Raw genomic sequence first — 21,866 nt, 5'->3', positions numbered from 1 at the left:
AAAGCCATTTGAAGTCCAATATGATGCTTGTTGTAATTGCCTTGGAGCTATTTTGCTTCAAGAAGAGCATGCCATAGCATATGAGAGTCAAAGACTCAACTTCGATAAGTGAGTATTGGGCAAATATGAAAAAGAGCTACTAGCTATTCTATATGCCCTAAACACGTGGAAACACTGTCTCTTGGGGACTCCATTCATCCTACGAATGGATCACAAAGCCTCAAGAACTTCATGACGCAAACCAAGCTCTCCGGCAAACAAATGAGGTAGGAAAATTTTCTTTTTCAATTTAATTTTCATATTGCTCACATTGTTGGCAAGCACAATCAAGTGGTCGATGCACTTCCACAACGACCAAGGGTAAATGTGGTGTCTATAGCAACTCACAATGATCTATCTTTTATGATAGATGAGTATGCTACTGATCGAGACTTTAAGTATGTAATTACAGCCTTTGCATTAGGGAAGAAAAAAGAACCATTCACCTTGAAGGATGGTTATCTTCCAAACGGCAATAGGCTATATGTTACTCACCCATACAATAAGAAAGTCATGTATGAATCCCATACTTCTCCTTATGCAGGGCAAAGAGGGAATCCACAATCTACTTTTCAAGGAGTAGAAATGTATTTCTGTTGGTCTACCATGAAAAGTAAACATACAAGCGTATGTTTTAAAATGTGTGGTATACCAAAAGTTGAAATTTGATTGAGGGAAGCAACTTGGATTATTTCAGTCGACAGGCTTAACAAGAAAACACACTCTATGCCTGTCAAAAAGACTATTAAGGCACATCAAATGGAAACCCTCTTTAGATCTCAAATTTTCAAGCATCATGGATTTCCAACATCCATAGTGTCGGACAAAGATCCTAGAATGACCAGTAATTTCTAGAAGGGTCTCTTTGAGAATCTAGGAGGTAGATTAAATTTCTCTTTTTGCCTATCATCCACAAACGGATGACCAAAGTGAAATAACTAATCTAACGATTCTTGATCTATTAAAAGCCTATGTCATGGAAGTAGATCAGCGTTCTCAATGAGAGAAAAACCTACCTCTTATGGAGTATGTGTACAATGACATTGTACATACTTCTACGGGGAAAGCACTTTTCGAAGTTAAAGAGGGAAGATCCAAAAGTCCCTTACTATTTAAAGTACATGAGAAGATCTTCGCTACTACTGATGAATATAGCCGAGACTCACAAGAATCTTTTCCAAAGATTAAAGAGGTTATATCCATCTCAAAGAAAAGGCAAAAAGGGTTGCTACTAATAAGCACAGAAGAGCCTTGTCCTTTAAGAAAAATGATCGGGTCTTGCTAAAGGTTCTCAAGGCTCGTCTAAGGCATACTACAGGCAAGAGTCCTATGGACCACCAAGAGTATGATGCTAAACTATAAAAAAGAGTCCTTAAAATTCTTAAGTCAGTCAATGAGATGGATTATCAATTGAAGTTGCCCAACCAATGGTTCATGTACAATGTTTTCTCATGATGCACAATGTTTTCCATGAGAACCTACATAAGCCTTACAAAGGAGCGCCACCAAAAGAAGCAATAGTTGCAGACCCTCCAAAAATCAAAGATCACGAAGAACTACTTCAATCTGACTCCATCCTATGACATGAAGACAATGTATTAAGAAACGGTAAGATTATCTAACGATATCTTATTAAGTTAAAGAATTATCCTTTTAAAGATGCTAAATGGATGCAAGGAACCTAGCTTAAGGATAATATGAACCTTGTCAATGCTTACAATGTTGTAGTAGAGTAAGCATATGAAAATGCATTTTAAATGAAAAATGTTTTTGTCTTATAAGACCAGTTCTCTTTTTATTGTGCGCAAATTTAAGAAGTATGCATGCTTAGAATCATGTTTGTGGTGACGACGTCTCCCAAACACCAAGTAGAACTTGTCACTCTACTTTGGAAGTATGATATGGACTAAAGAGCAGACATGCTTGCGGCAGCTACGTCTCCCAAGCACCAAATGGATTAGTCATCCATCTTGGAATGATGTCGAAGGGTAAAAAGGGATCCTCTACCCGCTAAGTAAAATGGACTAATGATTAGGCTTTATCTTGTCTACCTCATAGTCGAGGACGACTATGATTTCAAGAGAGAGGTAATGTCATAAAATATAATATCTAACTTTACCAAATGCTTTTCTCATATTAAACTGATCATTTAATGTGGGATAATAAACAGGAACAAGAGTTAGAATAGAGACATGTGCTTCTAGACCTATCTCAACACGGGACCAAAAGGAGAGATGGTTGCATCTCAATAGGGGTCCAAAAGGATATGGTCTACCAAAGAGCAATGTGCAATAAGTGCTTCTAGACTTATCTCAGTAGGCGACCAAAATTAGAGATGGTTGCATCTCAATACGGATCCAAAAGGAGATAGTCTATCAAAGAGAAACGTGCATCTAATGGAGCTTAAAAGACCTTAGGGTTAGCTTCATTAAAGACCTCCAATAGTTAGTGTTAAAAGTCCTTTAACCTTAGGCAAGCTAGGGCTGAGCTTGAGGTGGTAACCCAACCTAAGCTTGAGGTGCTTGTCGTGCTTGATGACTAAGGTGCGTGCTTGATGACTAAGGTGCTTGAGGTGCTTGTCAAGCTTGATGACTAAGGTACTTGAGGTGCTTGTCATACTTAATGAGGAAGGTGCTTGAGAAGCTTCCCATGTATGAGGGGTAAGGTGCTTGAGTCAAAAAGAGACCCTACAAACTTAGTGAGGAAGGTGCTTGAGAAGCTTCCCATGCATGAGGGATAAGGTGCTTGAGTAAAAAAGAGACCCTACAAACTTAATTATGAAGGTGCTTGAGAAGCTTCCCATGCATGAGGGGTAAGGCGCTTGAGTCAAAAAGATACCTATAAACTTAATGAGGAAGGTGCTTGAGAAGCTTCCTATGCATGGGGGGTAAGGTGCTTCAGTCAAAAAGAGACCCTACAAACTTAATGAGGAAGGTGCTTCAGAAGATTCCTATGCATGACAGTCCCAAAGTTAGGGGAATCTTTGACTTAACCTTCCACTCACCCAAAGGGCACCCGTTTTCTCAAAGGGCACATGGGACACATGTCAGACTCTCCCTATGCTTAACCACATGGTGTGCTGGAATGCTATTGGTTGGGTTAAAGAGGGGTCCAATGAGCTTTTAGTTCCACCCAACAAATATCTAGATATTTTCAAGCTCTCTCTCTCTAAGGGATAAGGAGGACACTTGTCCAAAGTCTACCCATGTACTTGAATGCATGTTGCGCTAGGGGGGGAAGGGGTCCAATGAGCTTGAACCATATGTAAAAGCTATAACTCACCCCAAGCAAGCAAGGGAGGTGCTAGGGGGATATACACACACACACACACACACACACACACACACACACACACACACTCATTTTGTGGATTCATTCTCACTTGGTGAAAGTTGAGGAACTCCACCTCCTTCTCCAAGCTTGTTAGAAGTGAGAGCATACACCAACACTCTTGGCTATGGAATGCACATCCAACCAAGAGCCATGCTTCAATGCTTAAGCTTGCCATCTTCTCCATATTCAATACTATGCTATCATATATGCTAGCAAGAAGAGTAATGATAAGTGAGGAACTATTTCTTTCTCATATGGAATGTTTCTTCTTCCTCTTCCCTATCCTCATTCCCCGGTAGCTCTCTCCACCTTCGAAGGTGTTTGAGGCCTTGGGACTGAGGCTTGGGATAGTTAATGCTTTCTACAAAGTTTATGTTATGTTTGTGATGCATGAAGCTTTCCATCTTCATTGAACCACCTAGGTCACAAGGAACACAAAGCTTGTATCGTACCAAGTCTTTCTTGATGGGAGAAACTATAATACAAATGCCTATTGGAGGGGGGACCGGCTCCGTATGAATTCGGTCCTCAACTATTGTCATGTTCTCTAAACTCTCTCTCTCTCTTGAAAAAGTATTGTTCATGCCAAGTTAACTAAGTACCATGTTTATGTTGCTACCATCAATTAAGTTCACCCGCTATGCTCACAAAGTAATCTCACAAAAGTGCTTTATCTAATTTCCTAATTCCGCTACTCTCAAAGTTCACAGGCCATTTCCATTACATTCAAAGTTGTATCAGCAGCATTGGTTGTATGTTCCTTTATTTAATGAAGGATTTCCTGTCGTTATACATATTTGGTCCTATCCTTGGCTTGGGTAGTTTCAACATTAATGAGGGTATTGCAGCCTGTTAAGCTAGTTAGTTGGCGCCTTACAAAGCTGAGTCATAAGGATGATGTTCTTCATAACACTTGGTGATGAAAACCATTTGGTATTGTGCACCTACTGGTTTGGTGTGTAACTTCGGCCTGGCATAGTTTGGCACCAACCAGAGGCTTGATTTTTTAATAAGGTTTCCTCTTGCAAACACTGGAAGTTGTTAACTTGGGCCTCTGTTTAAGTTAGATATAATGAAGTAATGTCATTAACACATAAGGAAGGAATATACTTGATGGTGTTAACCCTCTGAGAGTTGAATATCGTTACCTGTTAGTTGACCAGTATACCAATACTACCAGCACCAGTACTAAAATTGATAGTCTGAAACTAGTACCATTACTAATATGCCAAGTATGACAGTATAGCAGTTTCAATACCAGTACTACCGGTACCAGTACTAGCATTGAAAATATGAAGACTAGTACTAGTACCTGTACCAGTATATTAAAACCTGATCAGTACACTTGCTCTCAGCAGGACTCTTGTAGAATTACCTATCTCCTTTCTCCGAGTATAGATTTCCTGGTTTTACATTCATTCTGGTATTCGCGGCATAACAATATGTCTTGGAACCAGTTTACTAGTGAACCGGTAGAATAGTATAGCAGTAAAGCAGCACCACCAGAACCAGTAATAGCGCTGTCAATCTAGGACTAGTACCAATACTAGTATACCTGTATAACTGTTTAGCACGATAACAATATCAGTACCAAGAATAATCGTACTGATACTAGCATTGAAAATCTGAGACTGGTACCAGTACCAGTACCAGTAACAGTACTAGTATCAATATACTAGATCGCTAGAATGGTAAAGGTTTGTTTATCATCGATGGTGTAATTGGCTACCAAAGTCTCTTGAAATTTCTCCTTACTTGCACAAAAAAGTTGTACCTTTGTGACATGGATAACAACTAGGATGCTTGTGCATACAGAGCCAGTACTGATGTACCAATTACCAGGATAGCGGTATAGCAGTACCAGTACTAGCACTGAAAATCTGAAACTGGTACGAGTATACCAGACTGGTAAATCTTTGTTTATGATGGTGTAATTGGCTACCAAAGTCTCTTGAAATTTCTCTTTACTTGCACAAAAAATTTGTACCTTTGTGACATGGATAACAACTAGGATGCCCGTGCATCACCTGCATACAAAGCCAATGCTAACAGAATGTTGTGTGGTTGCAGGTGAGGGCTACTTTCCTTGGTTCAGCTTTTTGGTGCTTTATTGTTTGGAAGATTGGCAGCTGGTTCAAAGTTTGTGAAGGAGTTTCCACCTTTTGCATGGTGTCTTATACCAACCTGTTGATATTCATTTGTACAAAATTGGGCTATCTAAGTTTGTTTTGTATAATAAACCTTGTATTTATCTAGGTACCTTGGTCTTTGAACATGTAAACATTCGTTGTGGTAATATATGTAAATAACTAACACACACACACACACACACCCACACACACATAGCTACACACAGTTCAGGATTGCCATGGAGATGAATGATTTGTTGTTTTCACCAGAGACGAAGGTAAGACATGGATCAATTTTGGGGCTTGATAAATATCCCGTACGTGAGGTGGAAGGCGGGCAAGGTGGCCAAGATGAGTGAAATGAAGGGGAAGGTCGAGAAGAGAAGAACGAAGGGCTCAACAGTTTGGTCTCTGCTCCAAATTTGAGGAGTTTTTTTAAAGCCTGAATGGAGATGACGTGGTCGCTGCTGATTGGAAGAAGGTGCAAAGAAGATGTCTCGTTGAGATATAGCGTATTACCCTCATTTTCCCCAGCGCTAGGAGTGGAAACTTCTAAGTTCTGGCTTTGATTCTCTAGTCCTGCCTCGTTTTTTTCCGAGTATAGTGCATACTCTCCCCCCACTCCGACCTGGCCCTAAATATAGATACGACGGCCGGTTTAATTGTAGCTAAATGGGGACAATCCAAAACCACCAAAACAGTCGGCGAATTTTAAAAGGCCAACAAAGGTGAGTGAGGCCAAAAAGAGGCGAACTTGAGCTGGACGCCAGGGCGGCATCCACGCAGAGGGCCTTTCTGCGCTTTTGCAAGCAGAGAGAGAGAGAGAGAGAGAGAGAGAGAGAGAGAGAGAGAGGCTTTTGCGGCTACGGTGAATCGCCTTTGTGAATCAAAAGCAGAGGAAGGTGCCTTCGTCCAGTCTCTCGTCGGTCCGTTGTTGCTGATCTTTTCTGTTGAAGGCGGATCTCCAATCGGTAGAGGATTGGAGAAGGAAGATGAGTTTTCAGGATATTGAGAAGGGGCCAACCCAGCCCTTACTAGATAACAAACAGGAGCCAAGCAAAGCAGTTGCAGCCGGTATCTTTCAGATCAACACTTCGGTTTCTACATTCAAACGCCTCGTCAACACTCTCGGTACCCCGAAAGATACGCCAGAACTTCGAGAAAAATTGTATGTTGTTCTTACTTTCACCCTCAATGCATGTCTGTCTTTGGTCAGTTTTGTTTTTATCTAGTTACTTCATTGCATTGTAGTTTCTTTGCCAGTAGTTCTGTTGTACACCGATGTTGCAACCTTAAGTTATATTTGGATTATGTTGAAAGGTTACCTAAATCGGTGAACAACGGGAGTTTGTCGCCCTTTTTTGATAAGATTATATTGTTACCCTGGCTTCTTGGCAAAGGTGTGTTTATTGACATTATGTAAGCAAAGGGGTTGAAGTTTGAAGATCACGCAGCCAAGTCCACATTGTTCTTTAGTTGGTTTTTGTATGAATAAATTTTTATGAAATCTGTCTAGCCTTGGTTAAATTCTTTTTAACTTCAATTTGCGACATGTTATTACTTTTATCGTTTCTCTGCACCATGTTTTTTTCTGAACTCAAGCATAAACCATCAAGATTAGCTCATTGTAGATTAAAAAAAAAACAATGTTTTTGGGCTGGCTTACACAGTTTTTGTAGTGAACAATCAGTTTTGTGAGTCTAATTATGACTATTAAAGAGCTATTTAAATGATTGTACGGTAAACCTGGATTCTTATAGTCAATTACCCCATAGGTTTTTCCGTATAATGCAACACCAGGATACAAAGTGTGTCTTGAGATTCTTCTTTCTCAATGCGGAGGTCTTGTGCTTTTTTTGTGTGTGTGTGACCTAGTTTTACCCCCACCATGGAGCATCCACTATTGGACATTCATGATGTTAGTGGGGATGTCTATATTAGCATCATGGGTTTGATTGGTAGATTGTTTTCTAGATGACTACCACGAGTCTATACCTTGCACTGTCTCTTAAGGGTGAATCTCAGCTTTTTCTAGTTCATTTAGCTATATGTTATAGTTGTTCTAACCCTTGTGCCTCTTGAGAGCGGACCGTGCACTTAGCGGCCGGCCAATCGACGCGAGGTTGGAAAAAGCAACCTTGGTGTGAGCGCAAGGCCGCCAAGGGGTGTGCCCGCAGGAAAGAGTAGAACTCGAGTAAAGAGAAGATCCTTCTCTAACACAGATTGCAAGCTAAAGAAGAACCTCAAGAACCTCAAGAACCCAAGACCCCAAGACCCACAAGAACCCAAGTTTCTCGTGAACTTAAGAACCCAAGATTTCAGTGTATGGTCATTACTTGAAGCGGAATGGATACTTCGCATGGAGGTGGTGAGCATGGGAGTGGCGAAGAAGAGTTTTTCCTACCAGGAGGTTTTTCTGACCCTCCCCTTCCCCATCTACGCCAAGGATTGCACTAACTCCTATGGAGGCTTTGGACCATATGTTTATGGACAGGAAGTTAGAACGTGAAGCACGACAAGCAGAAAGAAAGGCCGACTTTGAGCGTTAGCGCGAGCAAGCACGCTTGGAGGCTGTCACAAAGTGATGACGCGGCGGACAATAGAAACCCTAATTTTTGCCATAAACCCTAAAATTCTTGCAAACCCTAATTTCTGCCAAAAACCCTAATTTCCGGAAATCGCGGAGGCGAAAAAATAAAATAAAAATAAAATAAATAAATAAATATATATTTTTGGGGAAATTTTGAGCGACGCAAATCTCAGCTTTTTGCTATGATTTGGGAAAAAGAAAGAGAAAAAGAGAACTTGCTTTTTACTGACTCTCGTTGAGAGTCTCGTTGAGAGAGAGAGAATCTTCTTTTGCTTTCAAGCTTTTGGGGCTCTGCTTTTGGGCATCCCTCGTAATCTTTAAATAAGTGGTGAGGGCTTCACTTCTCAGAGCATCTCAGAGCATCTGGACGCAAAGTCTGAGAGTGAAACCCTAACCGCTCTCTTGTACTTTGAACTGATTAATATAAAAAGAAATACCGAAAGGGGCGCCAGTCTTTGGGGCCAATATCTCTAGGCACGGAACTCCTCCGGGCCAGTGTACATCTATTGTGATCTGTGACTTGTTTTGAAGTGGTTATTTGGTGCTGTCGCGGTTGATTCTTGACTTGGAGTGTCCAAGTGTGTTACAGTGGTATCAGAGCATGGCCGATTTCTCTTCTACGGGAAATCCGATCCCCAAAATTTTTTTCCGCGGCGCCTATGGCTTCAGGCAATGATCAGTCGACTCCTTCTGCATCTGGAGATGCGGACAGGGATCACAACGAAGATTCCGGCACGGAGTATGGCCCGCCTAGACCTACTCCAGCGGAGCAGCAAGAGATGGAGCGTCGAAAATTGATTGATGATGCAACAAAGATGATGCTCAATTTTGCCAAGGACTCGAAGATGGAAAAATATATGAACCAGACCTCTTTGGAAGAGGTACAGATGGAGTGGCAAAGAACCACACCACCACTCCCGAAACCCGCTCTCAAGAAACCTTCTGCCTCCAAGAAATATACGGAGAAGGAACTGGAGAACGTGGTTGATGCACGGATTGCTAAGCTTTTCGACGAGCAAAAGAAAGGCAAAAAGCACGGCAAAAAGCAGAAGAAAGGCACTGACTTCTCGGGATATTTGGGTCGTCGGTCGACATTTGACAAGGCAAAGAAATTGAAGAAGCGTGTCAAGTTTGAAGACCTACCCAGTTCTTCTTCTTCTTCTGACAGTTCTTCTAGCTCTTCAGACTCAAGCGAAGAAGACAGGAAAAGCAAAAAGCGAAGCAAGAAACAACGCTTCGGAAAGGGGAAGATAAAAGCAAGAAAGTTCGAGAGTTTAAGGAAGGTGGCCACTCGATCAAGTTTGATACTTTTTCAGGATACTCAGATGCTTCGAAGGCTTTGTCTTTTATACATCAGTTTGACATCGCTTTCGCGGGAGGACGCTATTCAGAGCACTCCAAGATTCGGAGAGCTGCCTCTTACTTTAAGAGGAATGCTCGTACTTGGTGGTCCACGCTTCTTTTAAACAAGACTGCGCCAGTTAAATGGCTGAAATTTAAGAAGCTTTTTATTTCTTCTTGGTTAACGCAAGAATATGAATGAGATATACGAGCTGCTTGGAACCATCTTCGGATGACCAAGAAAGACACAATCAATGCTTATTGTGAAAGATTCTGGAGCTCTTTCTACCCGCCTCTTCATTCAAGAAGATCTCGTTCAGAGAACAGATTGAGCGGTTTACCTTGGGTCTACCTACAGAGATCCGAGATCACTGCTTGGAATAGAAGTCAGCTTCTATTTAGGAGTTGATGAGTCATGCGAAGCGGGGCTTTGCCATTCACTCTGGCAGTTTGACCTACCCCACAGATAAGGCCATGACACAACGAGCCGAACAGACTTCTGGGAATGAAAGTAGAAAGAAAAAGAGCAACCCAGAGAAAAAGGATGCACGACCCAAGCTTACTTCTGAGGAGAGAGCTCGCTTCATCAGAGAGGGGAAGTGCTTTGGATGCGGGGAACATGGACATATCTCCGCGAAGTGTCCTAAAAAGGCAGAGAAAGAACAGAATGATAAAGACGACGACAGGTCTGAGAGTTCGAGAGCAGCTGAGGAACGTGGCAGAAAAGGCAGATAGAAAAGTAGAATTGGTACCACATGGCATGGGACCTGCACTGAATCTAATGAATGAAAGTACAAACTTTGCCGTTTTTGGGGCAAAGTGAAGGATCAGGAAGCTCTTTTGAAGGAGCCTAGGCCAACTTCTTTTCACTTGGAATTGGCGGCTCGATTTGGAATTACGCCCGACAGACTGACGCCACAGGTGGAGGTAGTTCGACTGGCATCCGGATGGGATGTTGCCATTACTGTCACCAACGTGTGACTACTATCTATCCTTTTTGTTGATTTCTTTCTTATTATCTATTTACTTTCACTTTTTGGAAACACTCCTCGGGAAATCTAACTGCCCTGCATTGCATAGCTAGTGTGGAACTGTCCAGAGGGAGTCCAGGCCTGAGGGCAAGAGAGCACTAAGGTTGGACAAGGACTATGGTTAGCCAAGTGGGGTCATTGACTAGCCAAAGTGGAATCCTTTGCTACAGAGGCTACATTTCAGTTCTGGATGTGGCCACAGTGTACAAAGAGGGTCGGATAACCTAGAAAGATACAATGGCAGCATCTCCTAAAATTTAGGGAACTGCTATTTTGGGACCTGAAAATGTGTTGACGTCATTACCTCCGGAATGACAAAGGGAACATTTTCTTGCTCTGCTGCAAAGTCAACTGATGCACCAGTTGAGATATTTTTAGCTGGGAATGCCCAAAGTCGGAAAATGTGCCATGTGGCACTCTGTGAGCATTCTGCTACTCCTGGCCAGAGAGCGGGCGCCTAAAATGAGAGAGGAGGCTGATTTTCAGAATTTGTCACAGGTTAAGAGCTATGGAGTGCTTGCTTTCCCTCCTATGTACAGTGCGGTGCCAGGAGTGATGCCTTGCACGCTACGCACGGCCCTCTCTCTCCCCTTTGGCAGTATGTTATGCCCCTCTAGTGGGCTCTTCATTTGACCAATGTATAGTTGTGTGGGTTCATGCGCGATTGCCGAGGCAAGAGCCTCTTGTACAGGTACTGGATTAGCTAGCGGCTAATCCCCCCGCAGGTACAGGTGAATTCGGAGAGGTTTCACGCCAGAAATCTCGTCCGATTCAAAGGGCAAGTAGCCCTACAGGTGCGGGAGCTCGAGGACTTGCTACGGATGCGATCGGCACGCGAAACGGAGCCCGAAACAGTAAATTACAGCCTGCTGTGTATTTTTGCAGGTTTAGGGTTTTGGCCCTAAACAGACCCTAATACTCCCAGGAGGTTTGGGAACGCAAGGGGACCGCTGTACAAGTGATCTGGCACATTTTCGGGGCTGAAAACAGAGAATTCAGCGTGCTGCAGATTCTCGCCAGGTTTTACAAAGTGCCCGTATGCGTCGGGAAAGTCAGTCAATGCGTGGGAATAGTGACTGTGAAGTGTCCTAGTACAGTTATGCTGCCGAAATCAGGCCGGAACAGTGGAAATTCAGCCGAGTTTGTGCGGGGCAGCTTGTAGGGAACCACAACGTTTATTCCCACTTTTGAACAATAAAGAAATACCGAAAGGGGCGCCTAAGTTAGGGGCCAATCTGGTGTCGGTCTACTCATACAGGTGCAATCTAGTAGCCTGTATCCCTCTCCCCTTTGTTGTGTCTTGAAAGTATAGGTAAAATAGACGACTAATAATGGGTGAAAGCTAAATCAAGGTTTGAAGTAAAGTCTACCGCCCTTTTTAGATTGAACAGGCCGGTTTCATGGTTCCATTGCCGGGACTAAATCACTTTTTCCCATAGAAGTGAGCCTTGGTCAGATTGGGCTTGAAGACACAGGGGATCATAGACCAGACACATGGAATTGCAATTATGGCTGACAGACCAGATGATGTGATTGAAGAGGTTTCCTCTTCACAGGGTCAACAGACACATGAAGTGGGTGAGTCCTCAAGACCACCACAGACAGATGACGATATATTCAGGACCCAGTTGGCTATTGGTGTGGCTATGTTCACACAAGTAATGCAGAACCCGAGGTTTTTAGCCTTTCTGCAACCTCCTGTTCCGTCTCAGCAAGTTGGGTCACTGGATCATATTCAAAAGCCTGTTAAGGCTCGAGCACAGGTGATTCATACCGCACAGTCAATGGAAACACCTGTACACTTGACGGAGAACATGTAGTCTCCACAACCTGTGCCTAAGGTGCAAGAACAGGTGGCTGAGATGCCAGTCTTTTAGGCTGTACCAATTCAGCCTGCCACCTTTCAGCAGCCTGTAGCTGGTTCTAATGGGCAGGGAAGCAACCTACAGGCTATGCAACAAGGCTTCCCACCACCTTCAGTACACCCTGGCTATTTTGGAGGTGGATCGGTATTCCAGAGCATGGCTGGTCATGCACCTGGAAATCAGTTTTACACGCCAGGAATAGTGTTTGGGGGTGCTCAAACGATGATGCCTAACCCCATGTATGGTGTCACGGGCATGCTACCAGGGTTTCAGAGCACTCAGGGCCAATTTGGGATGCCACATGCAAATTTTGGTATGGCTGGAATTACAAATCAGCAGCCAAATATGGCGTTTCCAGGTCAAGTTAATAGCGGCCAAGGAACACAGATGAACCCTAAAGGCTAATAGTGTTCCCATGTTTCAGTCACTTCCATATGACAATTTAATGCCGTTGGAGAGGCCAACTCCGTACAAAGAAGGTGGCAAAGGTGTGTCTTTCACGACCTTTACAGGGGTTGATGACAGGAAGAAGGCTCTCTCATTCCTCCAGCAGTTTGATAAGGCCTATGCAGGGGGAAACTTTACAGAGGCTTCAAAGGTCCGCAAGGCAGCCACTTTCTTGACAGGGAATGCGGGACAATGGTGGACAACTTTATTGCTTCAAGGGCAAGCTCCGTCCACATGGATTTACTTCAAGCAGATTTTTGCAGCAGCATGGTTATCTGATGACTTTGAAGCAGATCTCATGACAGAATGGCACCAGCTTAATGCTGCCACTTGCAGGAATCTGGATGATTACAATCGGAAGTTTTGGAAAGCTCTACTTCCAGTAACTTCCTATAGGTTTGTGCCATTGACAGAACAGATTGAAAAATATTGTTGTGGCCTACCTAAAGGATTGAGAAAGTACTGTACGAAGACAAAAGTCACTACTTTGACGCAGCTCATCGAGGTAGCAAACATTGGCAATGGTTTGCTCAAGGGAGAAGATTGTGAATTTAACACTGGCGTCAAGGCAGGATCAGGCAAGAAAAATTCAGCCAAGAAGCACGTTCCCAATGAGGCTCCTAAAGGGACTCAGGAGTCAGCCAACGCAGGGAAAGATAAAGCTACGGCTGAATCAGAAAAAGGACCAGTGAAGAAATGGAAGACGTTTTCCTCACAAGTCAGAAGAGCAAAAGAAGGTTCTGAGGACAGAGAACAAATGCTTTATATGTGAGCAGCCTGGCCACATTGCTTACAATTGTCCTACAAAGAAAAGGCCAGCTGATTCTGATGACAAGGAAGACAAGAAAGGAAAGAAGCCCATGGCTGGTCTAGTGCCAGATATGGTGGGCGACAAGCCAAGTTCAGATGCAAGTGAGCTTTGCAGAGCATGGGGAAAGGTCAGGGATCAAACAATACTTATCTTCTTTGATCCAGGTGCCAAAGCCAACTTCATTTCCCCAGAATTGGCTTCGAAGTTGGGAATCAGACCTGAAGAGATGGGGTATACAGCAGAGGTAGGTTTGGCATGTCCTGGCCATACAGAGGCTGACACCCATCATTGGAAAATTGCGCCTACATATCCAGTCCTATGTAGATGCTGAAGAATTTTACATCATGCCACTGGACGGATGTGATGTGTTGTTAGGTATTCCTTGGTTGTTTCGTGTATAGGGAATCATGGATGCCTACAATAAAAAGATCATTGTACAGAGCAGGGGAAAGACTCACATTCTGGATGTAAAGCTTAAAGGGGAGTCTATTCCCACTGTATCAGCTTCTGCTATTACTTCTGTAATGAAAAAGCATCTTTCTGCGTACTTGGTTTTTGCACGTGAAGTGTTAGATTGTGATGAATCAAATTTATCTGTGCTAGATAAAGAAAGGTCAATGTTTTTACAACAGTATAGTGACTGTTTTTCCGATTCATTACCGTCTCAATTACCGCTAGAGAGACCCGAGGACCATGTGATAGATTTGGTGCCAGGCAGTAGCCCACCAAATAAGCCTCCGTACAGGGTTAGTGCGGCTCAGCAGAAAGAGATAATGGGCCAAGTACAGCAGCTATTAGAAAAGGGGCCGATTCAGCCCAATTCATCTCCATTCTGTTCTCCAGTGTTGTTGGTGCAGAAAAAGGATGGCTCATGGCGTATGTGCATCGACTACCGTGCACTGAACAAGAATACCATCAAGAATAGGTTCCCTATACCTAGAATTGATGATATTATGGACAAATTAGAAGGAGCAGCAATGTTTAGCAGGATAGATCTAAAGAGTGGGTACCATCAGATCCGCATTAGATCAGAGGATGTGCACAAGACTGCTTTTAGAACGACGTTTGGCCTTTACGAATTTTTAGTGATGCCCTTTGGTCTCACAAATGCTCTTGCTACGTTCAATAGGATGATGGACAGAATTTTCCGTCCACAACAGCAGTTTGTTGGTACATTCTTTGATGACATGATAGTCTACTCAAAGAATGAAGAGGAGCATAGGCATCACTTGGCCATTGTATTCGAAGAGCTACGCAGTCATAGGTTGCTCATCAATGCAAAGAAAAGTGAATTTTTTCTGGAAGAGATCCACTTTCTGGGACACATTGTCTCAAAGGATGGTGTCAGAATGGATCCTGCAAAAGTTGTAGCGATCAAGTCATGGCCAGATTTGAAGACGTGCATGATGTCCGAAGCTTCTTGGGACTATGCTCCTATTACAGAAGGTTTATCCGAAATTTCGCTGAGATTGCTTCACCTTTACATGCTCTTCAAAAGAAGGCAGTCACCTTTAGATGGACACAGAAAGAGATTTCAGCTTTTAATCTCTTAAAGGAAAAGATGACTTCAGATCCAGTCATTGTGTTGCCAGATCTTAGGAAGTCATTTGTGGTCCAGTGTGATGCCTGTGGTAGTAGCATTGGTGCAGTGCTAATGCAAGATGGCAGGGTAGTAGCCTATGAGAGCAGAATTTTGCAAGGGCCAGAGATGACCATGCAGGTCTATGAGAAAGAGTTACCGGCTGTGATTCATGCGCTCTTAAGTTGGAAACACTACTTGCTAGGTGCAGATTTCGTTGTCCAAACAGACCATCAGACCTTGCGATACTTCTTGACACAGACAAAGTTATCTGAGAAGCATATGCGATGGGCAAATATCTTGTCCATGTTCCATTTTCAGATTGTGCATGTGGAAGGCAAGAAGAACGTTGTGGCTGATGCCTTGTCTAGGAAGCCACAAATTTCAGCTGTGTCAATTCCTTATCATCATGAACTTGATGATATGAGAGAACAGTATGCAAATGATGAAGATTTTGCAAGGGTTTTCGAGCAACTAATGGATGGACAACGTCATGAACACTATCTTCTTAAAGACGTGTTCATGATGATGGATGGCAGATTGTGTGTCACAAAACCATTGCGACGCAAAGTTATGGAAGAGAGTCATGTCCCACCGTATGCAGGGCATCGTGGTATCGATGCTACAGTTAAAGCGGTTGAGACATTCTTCTATTGGCCTACATTAAGAAGGGATTTGGATGCCTTTGTGCGAGAATGCCTAATTTGCCAGAAGGTCAAGTTTGACAGGCAAAAGGCACCAGGGTTATTGCAACCACTACCTATTCCAGATAAACCATGGGAAAGTATTGCTATGGATTTTATCTTTGATCTTCCGAGAACGCAGACAGGAAACGATGGTATTTGGACCATTATTTGCAGATTCAGCAAACAGGCTCATTTTATTCCTGTCAGGAAGAAGATAAAGCCAGATCAGATGGCACGCTTGTTTATGAGCAATATTTTCAACTATCATGGCATGCCACAGTCGATTGTTAGCGACCGTGATCCACGCATGACAAGTTTGTTCTGGAGAGGCTTGTTTGAGAATATGGGCACCACGCTCAAATTCTCTTCGTCATTTCATCCTCAAATAGATGGGCAGTCAGAAGAGGCAAATTCTACTGTCCTAGATCTGTTGAAGTGCTATGTGTTAGAGCATAAAGGAAAGTGGGAGCAGTATTTGCCATTGGTGGAGTATGCATACAATAATACAGTGCATTCATCAACTGGCAAGGCACCTTTTGAGATAGTTGAAGGTGGCAAGAAAGTTCCTCCCATACTGCATACAAAGGACAAGATATTTGAAGCAGATAAGTATGTTCAGGACATGGATGAAATGTACAAGAAGGTCAAAGTGGCCTTAGAAAACACTCGGGCAAAGCAAAAGAAAGCAACTGATCGTCACCGTCGTGAAGTGGTATATTCACTTGGTGATTGGGTGCTTTTACGCTTTGAAAAGGCAAGGTTAAAGAAGATGAAGGGCAAGGAAAGATTGTTTCCAAAGCTCAGCATGCGTTACTATGGGCCTTTTCAAGTGTGCGACATAATTAGTGATGTTGCATATAGGCTGAAATTGCCTGACAGTTGGAAGATTCACAATGCGTTTCATGTGAGTCTTCTCAGACCCTATGTGGGTGATGTGCCAGAAGATATGCCAGCTGAAGATCAGCTGGAAGTCGAGGAACTTGACGAGATCTTGGTCCCGGAACAGATTTTGGCACACAAAGAAAGGAAAGTGAAAGGCAAGGTTGCTAGGCGTTACTTGGTAAAGTTCAGAAACTATCCACCAATGGATGCTAAGTGGATGGAAGAAGGTGAACTTGCAGAGTCACCAACTGTGTTATCACTTTACCTTGAAGCCTTCGGTTTGCAACCTACCTTGACCCCATGAATTTCAGAGCTACATGGATTGTCAGTGTGACAATGGCTTCTGAAACAAATGATGTACATGGTATTTAAAGTGAGCTCAAATGAAATACCTGTTACATGAATGTTAGAGCTGTACAGATTGTCAGTTTGGCAATTGCTCTTATGGAATGTCCAAAAGTTTGGTTAGTGCTATAGAAGTGAGTATTTCTTGTCAGTTTGTCAAGGATACAATAGTTGCTTCTATTAAAGAGTACATGTGTAACTGCATTCTTAAACTGTCGGTTTGGGTATGCTCGAAAGTGTTACGGGATCCAACGTGTACTATAAGACAGTGGCAAAATGTGCAGCTACCATTTTGTCATTGGAAAGTTGGTGACTCAAAGCAATGGCAGAGTGCGAAGCTACCATTATGTCATTGGGACAGGGTTCACATGTAGGCCATACATGTGTCGACGAGGTGTAGAATACACCAGGGTTGACAATGAGCATGTATGTGTCGTACATGTGTCGACAGGCGTTGAATACATCAGTGTTGACTAGGAGCATGTACGACATAGATGCAAACGAGGACGTTTGAGATTTCAAGAGGGGGGTATGTCACCAGCGTGTGACTACTATCTATCCTTTTTGTTGATTTCTTTCTTATTATCTATTTACTTTCACTTTTTGGAAACACCCCTCGGGAAATCTAACTGCCCTGCATTGCATAGCTAGTGTGGAACTGTCCAGAGGGAGTCCAGGCCTGAGGGCAAGAGAGCACTAAGGTTGGACAAGGACTATGGTTAGCCAAGTGGGGTCATTGACTAGCCAAAGGGGAATCCTTTGCTACAGAGGCTACATTTCAGTTCTGGATGTGGCCACAGTGTACAAAGAGGGTCGGATAACCTAGAAAGATACAATGGCAGCATCTCCTAAAATTTAGGGAACTGCTATTTTGGGACCTGAAAATGTGTTGACGTCATTACCTCCGGAATGACAAAGGGAACATTTTCTTGCTCTGCTGCAAAGTCAACTGATGCACCAGTTGAGATATTTTTAGTTGGGAATGCCCAAAGTCGGAAAATGTGCCATGTGGGACTCTGTGAGCATTCTGCTACTCCTGGCCAGAGAGCGGGCGCCTAAAATGAGAGAGGAGGCTGATTTTCAGAATTTGTCACAGGTTAAGAGCTATGGAGTGCTTGCTTTCCCTCCTATGTACAGTGCGGTGCCAGGAGTGATGCCTTGCACGCTACGCACGGCCCTCTCTCTCCCCTTTGGCAGTATGTTATGCCCCTCTAGTGGGCTCTTCATTTGACCAATGTACAGTTGTGTGGGTTCATGCGCGATTACCGAGGCAAGAGCCTCTTGTACAGGTATTGGATTAGCTAGCGGCTATCCCCCCGCAGGTACAGGTGAATTCGGAGAGGTTTCACGCCAGAAATCTCGTCCGATTCAAAGGGCAAGTAGCCCTACAGGTGCGGGAGCTCGAGGACTTGCTACGGATGCGACCGGCACGCGAAACGGAGCCCGAAACAGTAAATTACAGCCTGCTGTGTATTTTTGCAGGTTTAGGGTTTTGGCCCTAAACGGACCCTAATACTCCCAGGAGGTTCGGGAACGCAAGGGGACCGCTGTACAGGTGATCTGGCACATTTTCGGGGCTGAAAACAGAGAATTCAGCGTGCTGCAGATTCTCGCCAGGTTTTACAAAGTGCCCGTATGCGTCGGGAAAGTCAGTCAATGCGTGGGAATAGTGACTGTGAAGTGTCCTAGTACGGTTATGCTACCGAAATCAAGCCGGAACAGTGGAAATTCAGCCGAGTTTGTGCGGGGCAGCTTGTAGGGAACCACAACGTTTATTCCCTCTTTTGAACAATAAAGAAATACCGAAAGGGGCGCCTAAGTTAGGGGCCAATCTGGTGTCGGTCTACTCATACAGGTGCAATCTAGCAGCCTGTATCCCTCTCCCCTTTGTTGTGTCTTGAAAGTACAGGTAAAATAGACGACTAATAATGGGTGAAAGCTAAATCAAGGTTTGAAGTAAAGTCTACCGCCCTATTTAGATTGAACAGGCCGGTTTCAATTACACCGAGCATTGGCAAACTTCGTTTGCAATGACAGGGGTGTTCAGGGCACGCGAGTGATGTTCTACTCAGAATCTGATCATGCTGTAGCTTGTCCACGAAGACATAGGGTTGGATGTGTCACGTGAGATGCCATGTAATCTGAATATTTGGGCCATGAACAGTCTTGCTAAATGATCCGGCTTGATTGTTTTCTTCAATGGAATGAAATGGGCTTGCTTGCTAAATCTGTCAGTAATAGTCCAGACACCATCGTGCCCACTCTGTGTCTTCGGGAGATCAAAAATGAAATCCATAGCAATACTTTCCTAGGGGAGGGTGGGAAATGGATAAAGGCTGTAACAATCCCTGTGCTTTATGCCTGTCAAACTTGACCTTCTGGCATACCAAGCAACTGTGTACAAAATCGTCCACATCCTTCTCGAGTCTCGGCCAAAAGAAGTATCGCTCCACACCTTTCAAGGTGGTATCAATGCCGCGGTGACCCGTAAATGGTGGACAGTGTTATTCGGTTAGAACCTTTTCCCTCAACGGTTGTGTAACGCACAACATCGTTGAATATCTTGCTACTACCTCCCCATTCTGTATTCGACTGAATATATCTGAAAAATTTTGGATGTGTGGCGTACTGATCGACCATGTCCTCAAAGCTTCAGTTAGAACCTTTTCCCTCAACGGCTGTGTAACGCACAACATCGTTTTCTTCATCAAGTAGCCATCCCGAATGAATATCTCGCTACTATCTCCCCATTTTGTATTCGACTGAATATATCTGAAAAATCTGGATCTGTGGCATACTGATCGACTATGTTCTCGAAGCTTCTATGATGAATTGCGGAAATAGCCAAGACCAACGACTACCGAGATAAAGCATCTGCCACCAAGTTCTTCTGTCCATGTACATGGACAATCTGGAAATGAAACTGTGACAAGATGTTAGCCCACTGTGTCTACTTTTTCCGAAAGCTGCTTCTGTGACAAGAAGTAGGGTAAACTCTGATGATCAGTGAAGATCGTAAAATCGGCTCCGAGTAGGTAATGTCGCCACTGAGTAAGAGCATGGATAACTGTCAAAAGCTCTTTCTCATAAATCTGTGCTGTCAATTCCGGCCTTGAAAACAATCGGCTCTCATAGGCAATCACATGGCCTTCTTGCATTAAGACCGTTCCCAGACTACGACCACAAGCATCACAATATACTTTGAATGGCTTTTGCAAGTCCGGCAAAGCCAACACTAGTCCAGTAGTCAATTTCTCTTTTAGTGTTTGAAAGGTAGTCACCTCTGTGGGTCCCCACGAGAAAAGGGACTCCTTTCTGTATCAGAATGTGCAAAGGGGAAGATACCTGTGCAATCCATCGAATGAACCACCGGTAGTAAGAACACAAGCCCAAGAAGCTTCTAACTTCATGAACATTCTTCAAGTCAGGCCAATCGCGGACAGTGTCATTTTTGACCAGATCTATCTGTACTTTTTCCGTTGAGACGATGTGTTAGGTGCAACGAAATGAATGTTTGCGCTTTGCTCAAGATGAGTGCTCCGAACTGTGCTCAAGGTTCCTTTTTGTTCTTATGGAAGGGAGAGCCTTCCGTTCTTAATGAGAGAGTGCTATGATCACAAACAAAGTGAATGGATACTGTGCGTGCAAGTGTATGAGACTGAGAGATAGAGAGAAGAGAGATACGACACCAGAGACGACGTAAAACCCTCCTCCGAAGGCCCCACTCTCGTCGGCGAGAATGGTCTACTTATGATTGCACAATCTGGTACAAATGAAATGTAGGGGACTGATGCAAGTCTAGGCTATGTCAACGATGACGACGGTGATGACGAAGTCGACCTAAGGGCTGAAATCTGCAATCTTTCTACTGCTGTCCAAAAACGCTGTGGGCTGAAATCTGCGACTAGTCCAAAAACGCTGATTTTGGGGGCTGTTTCTGTGGTTCTTCATCGCTGAAAATCTGCAGGTTTAGGGCTGAAAACTGAGGTTCTTCAAGGCTGAAAACTGAGGTCTTTACCGGGCTGAATCTGCTACACTTTAGGTGAAAATTGCGGGTCTTTATCTGCTGTTGAAAGCCAAAAACGCTAGGGGATCTGATGATCAAAAACGCTAGCAATTGTGGTCCTTGCAAAAACGCTAGGTGCTGGGTACTGTTGGCGATGCAGGTCTGATGCAAAAACGCTAGGTTGGGGATGCTGTGCAAAAATGCTAGGTGAGGGAATCTGCTGCTTGGAGGGGAAAGTCTACCAAGGTTCTTGTGAGAAGTTGCGTGCTGAGCTTGGCTCTTGTTGCCTCTTCTGCCATTTAGTGCTAACTTTGGTTTGCTTATATATTTTCTTACCCAAATTGCCCTACCTACTTTGGTTGGAAAGTCACTTAAATTAATAAGTGAAAAACGTCAAAAATAGGAAATATAGGCTAAATGCACTGGAAAATTCCCCTGATGGAATCTGATGGGAATACTGATGATCATGCTGTGTGTAACCAGAGGATATGCATCTACACTACGTCACTGGGCATGCACGGTCTACGAATAGACTCACAAAAATGCCAGATCACCTCTAAATCTAGATTGACTAGACTGACTGAACCCTGATCATGCTGTAGCTTGTCCACGGACACATAGGGTCAGCGTAACCGCGAAACGTTTCAGACCCAAAACGTTTCACCCCGAAACGGGGCGTTTCACCCGGAAACGTTTCACCTTTGAGAGGAGCCTCGGTGAAACGTATGACCAAAACGCCAATTTTGGGTATATATATAGTATTATATATATACATAATAGGT

General features: G+C 43.6%; 1 protein-coding gene across 1 annotated transcript in view; it reads left to right on the top strand.

The window, feature by feature from the left end:
• The first annotated feature begins 6,226 nt into the window (after positions 1 to 6,226).
• LOC147456374 (syntaxin-22-like) overlaps positions 6,227 to 21,866 on the top strand; it is a 32,176-nt gene continuing 16,536 nt past the window's right edge. The window contains exon 1 of the mRNA XM_086514885.1: positions 6,227 to 6,669. Within this exon, the coding sequence (XP_086371011.1) occupies positions 6,494 to 6,669 (176 nt within the window). The 5' untranslated portion in view covers positions 6,227 to 6,493. The remainder of the gene's footprint in view (positions 6,670 to 21,866) is intronic.

Source organism: Adiantum capillus-veneris, chromosome 6, assembly GCF_014529385.1.
Source record: "Adiantum capillus-veneris isolate H3 chromosome 6, ASM1452938v2, whole genome shotgun sequence".
Taxonomy (NCBI): domain Eukaryota; kingdom Viridiplantae; phylum Streptophyta; class Polypodiopsida; order Polypodiales; family Pteridaceae; genus Adiantum; species Adiantum capillus-veneris.
Note: the sequence above shows the minus strand (reverse complement) of the source record. Positions and strands in the feature narration are given on the sequence as shown.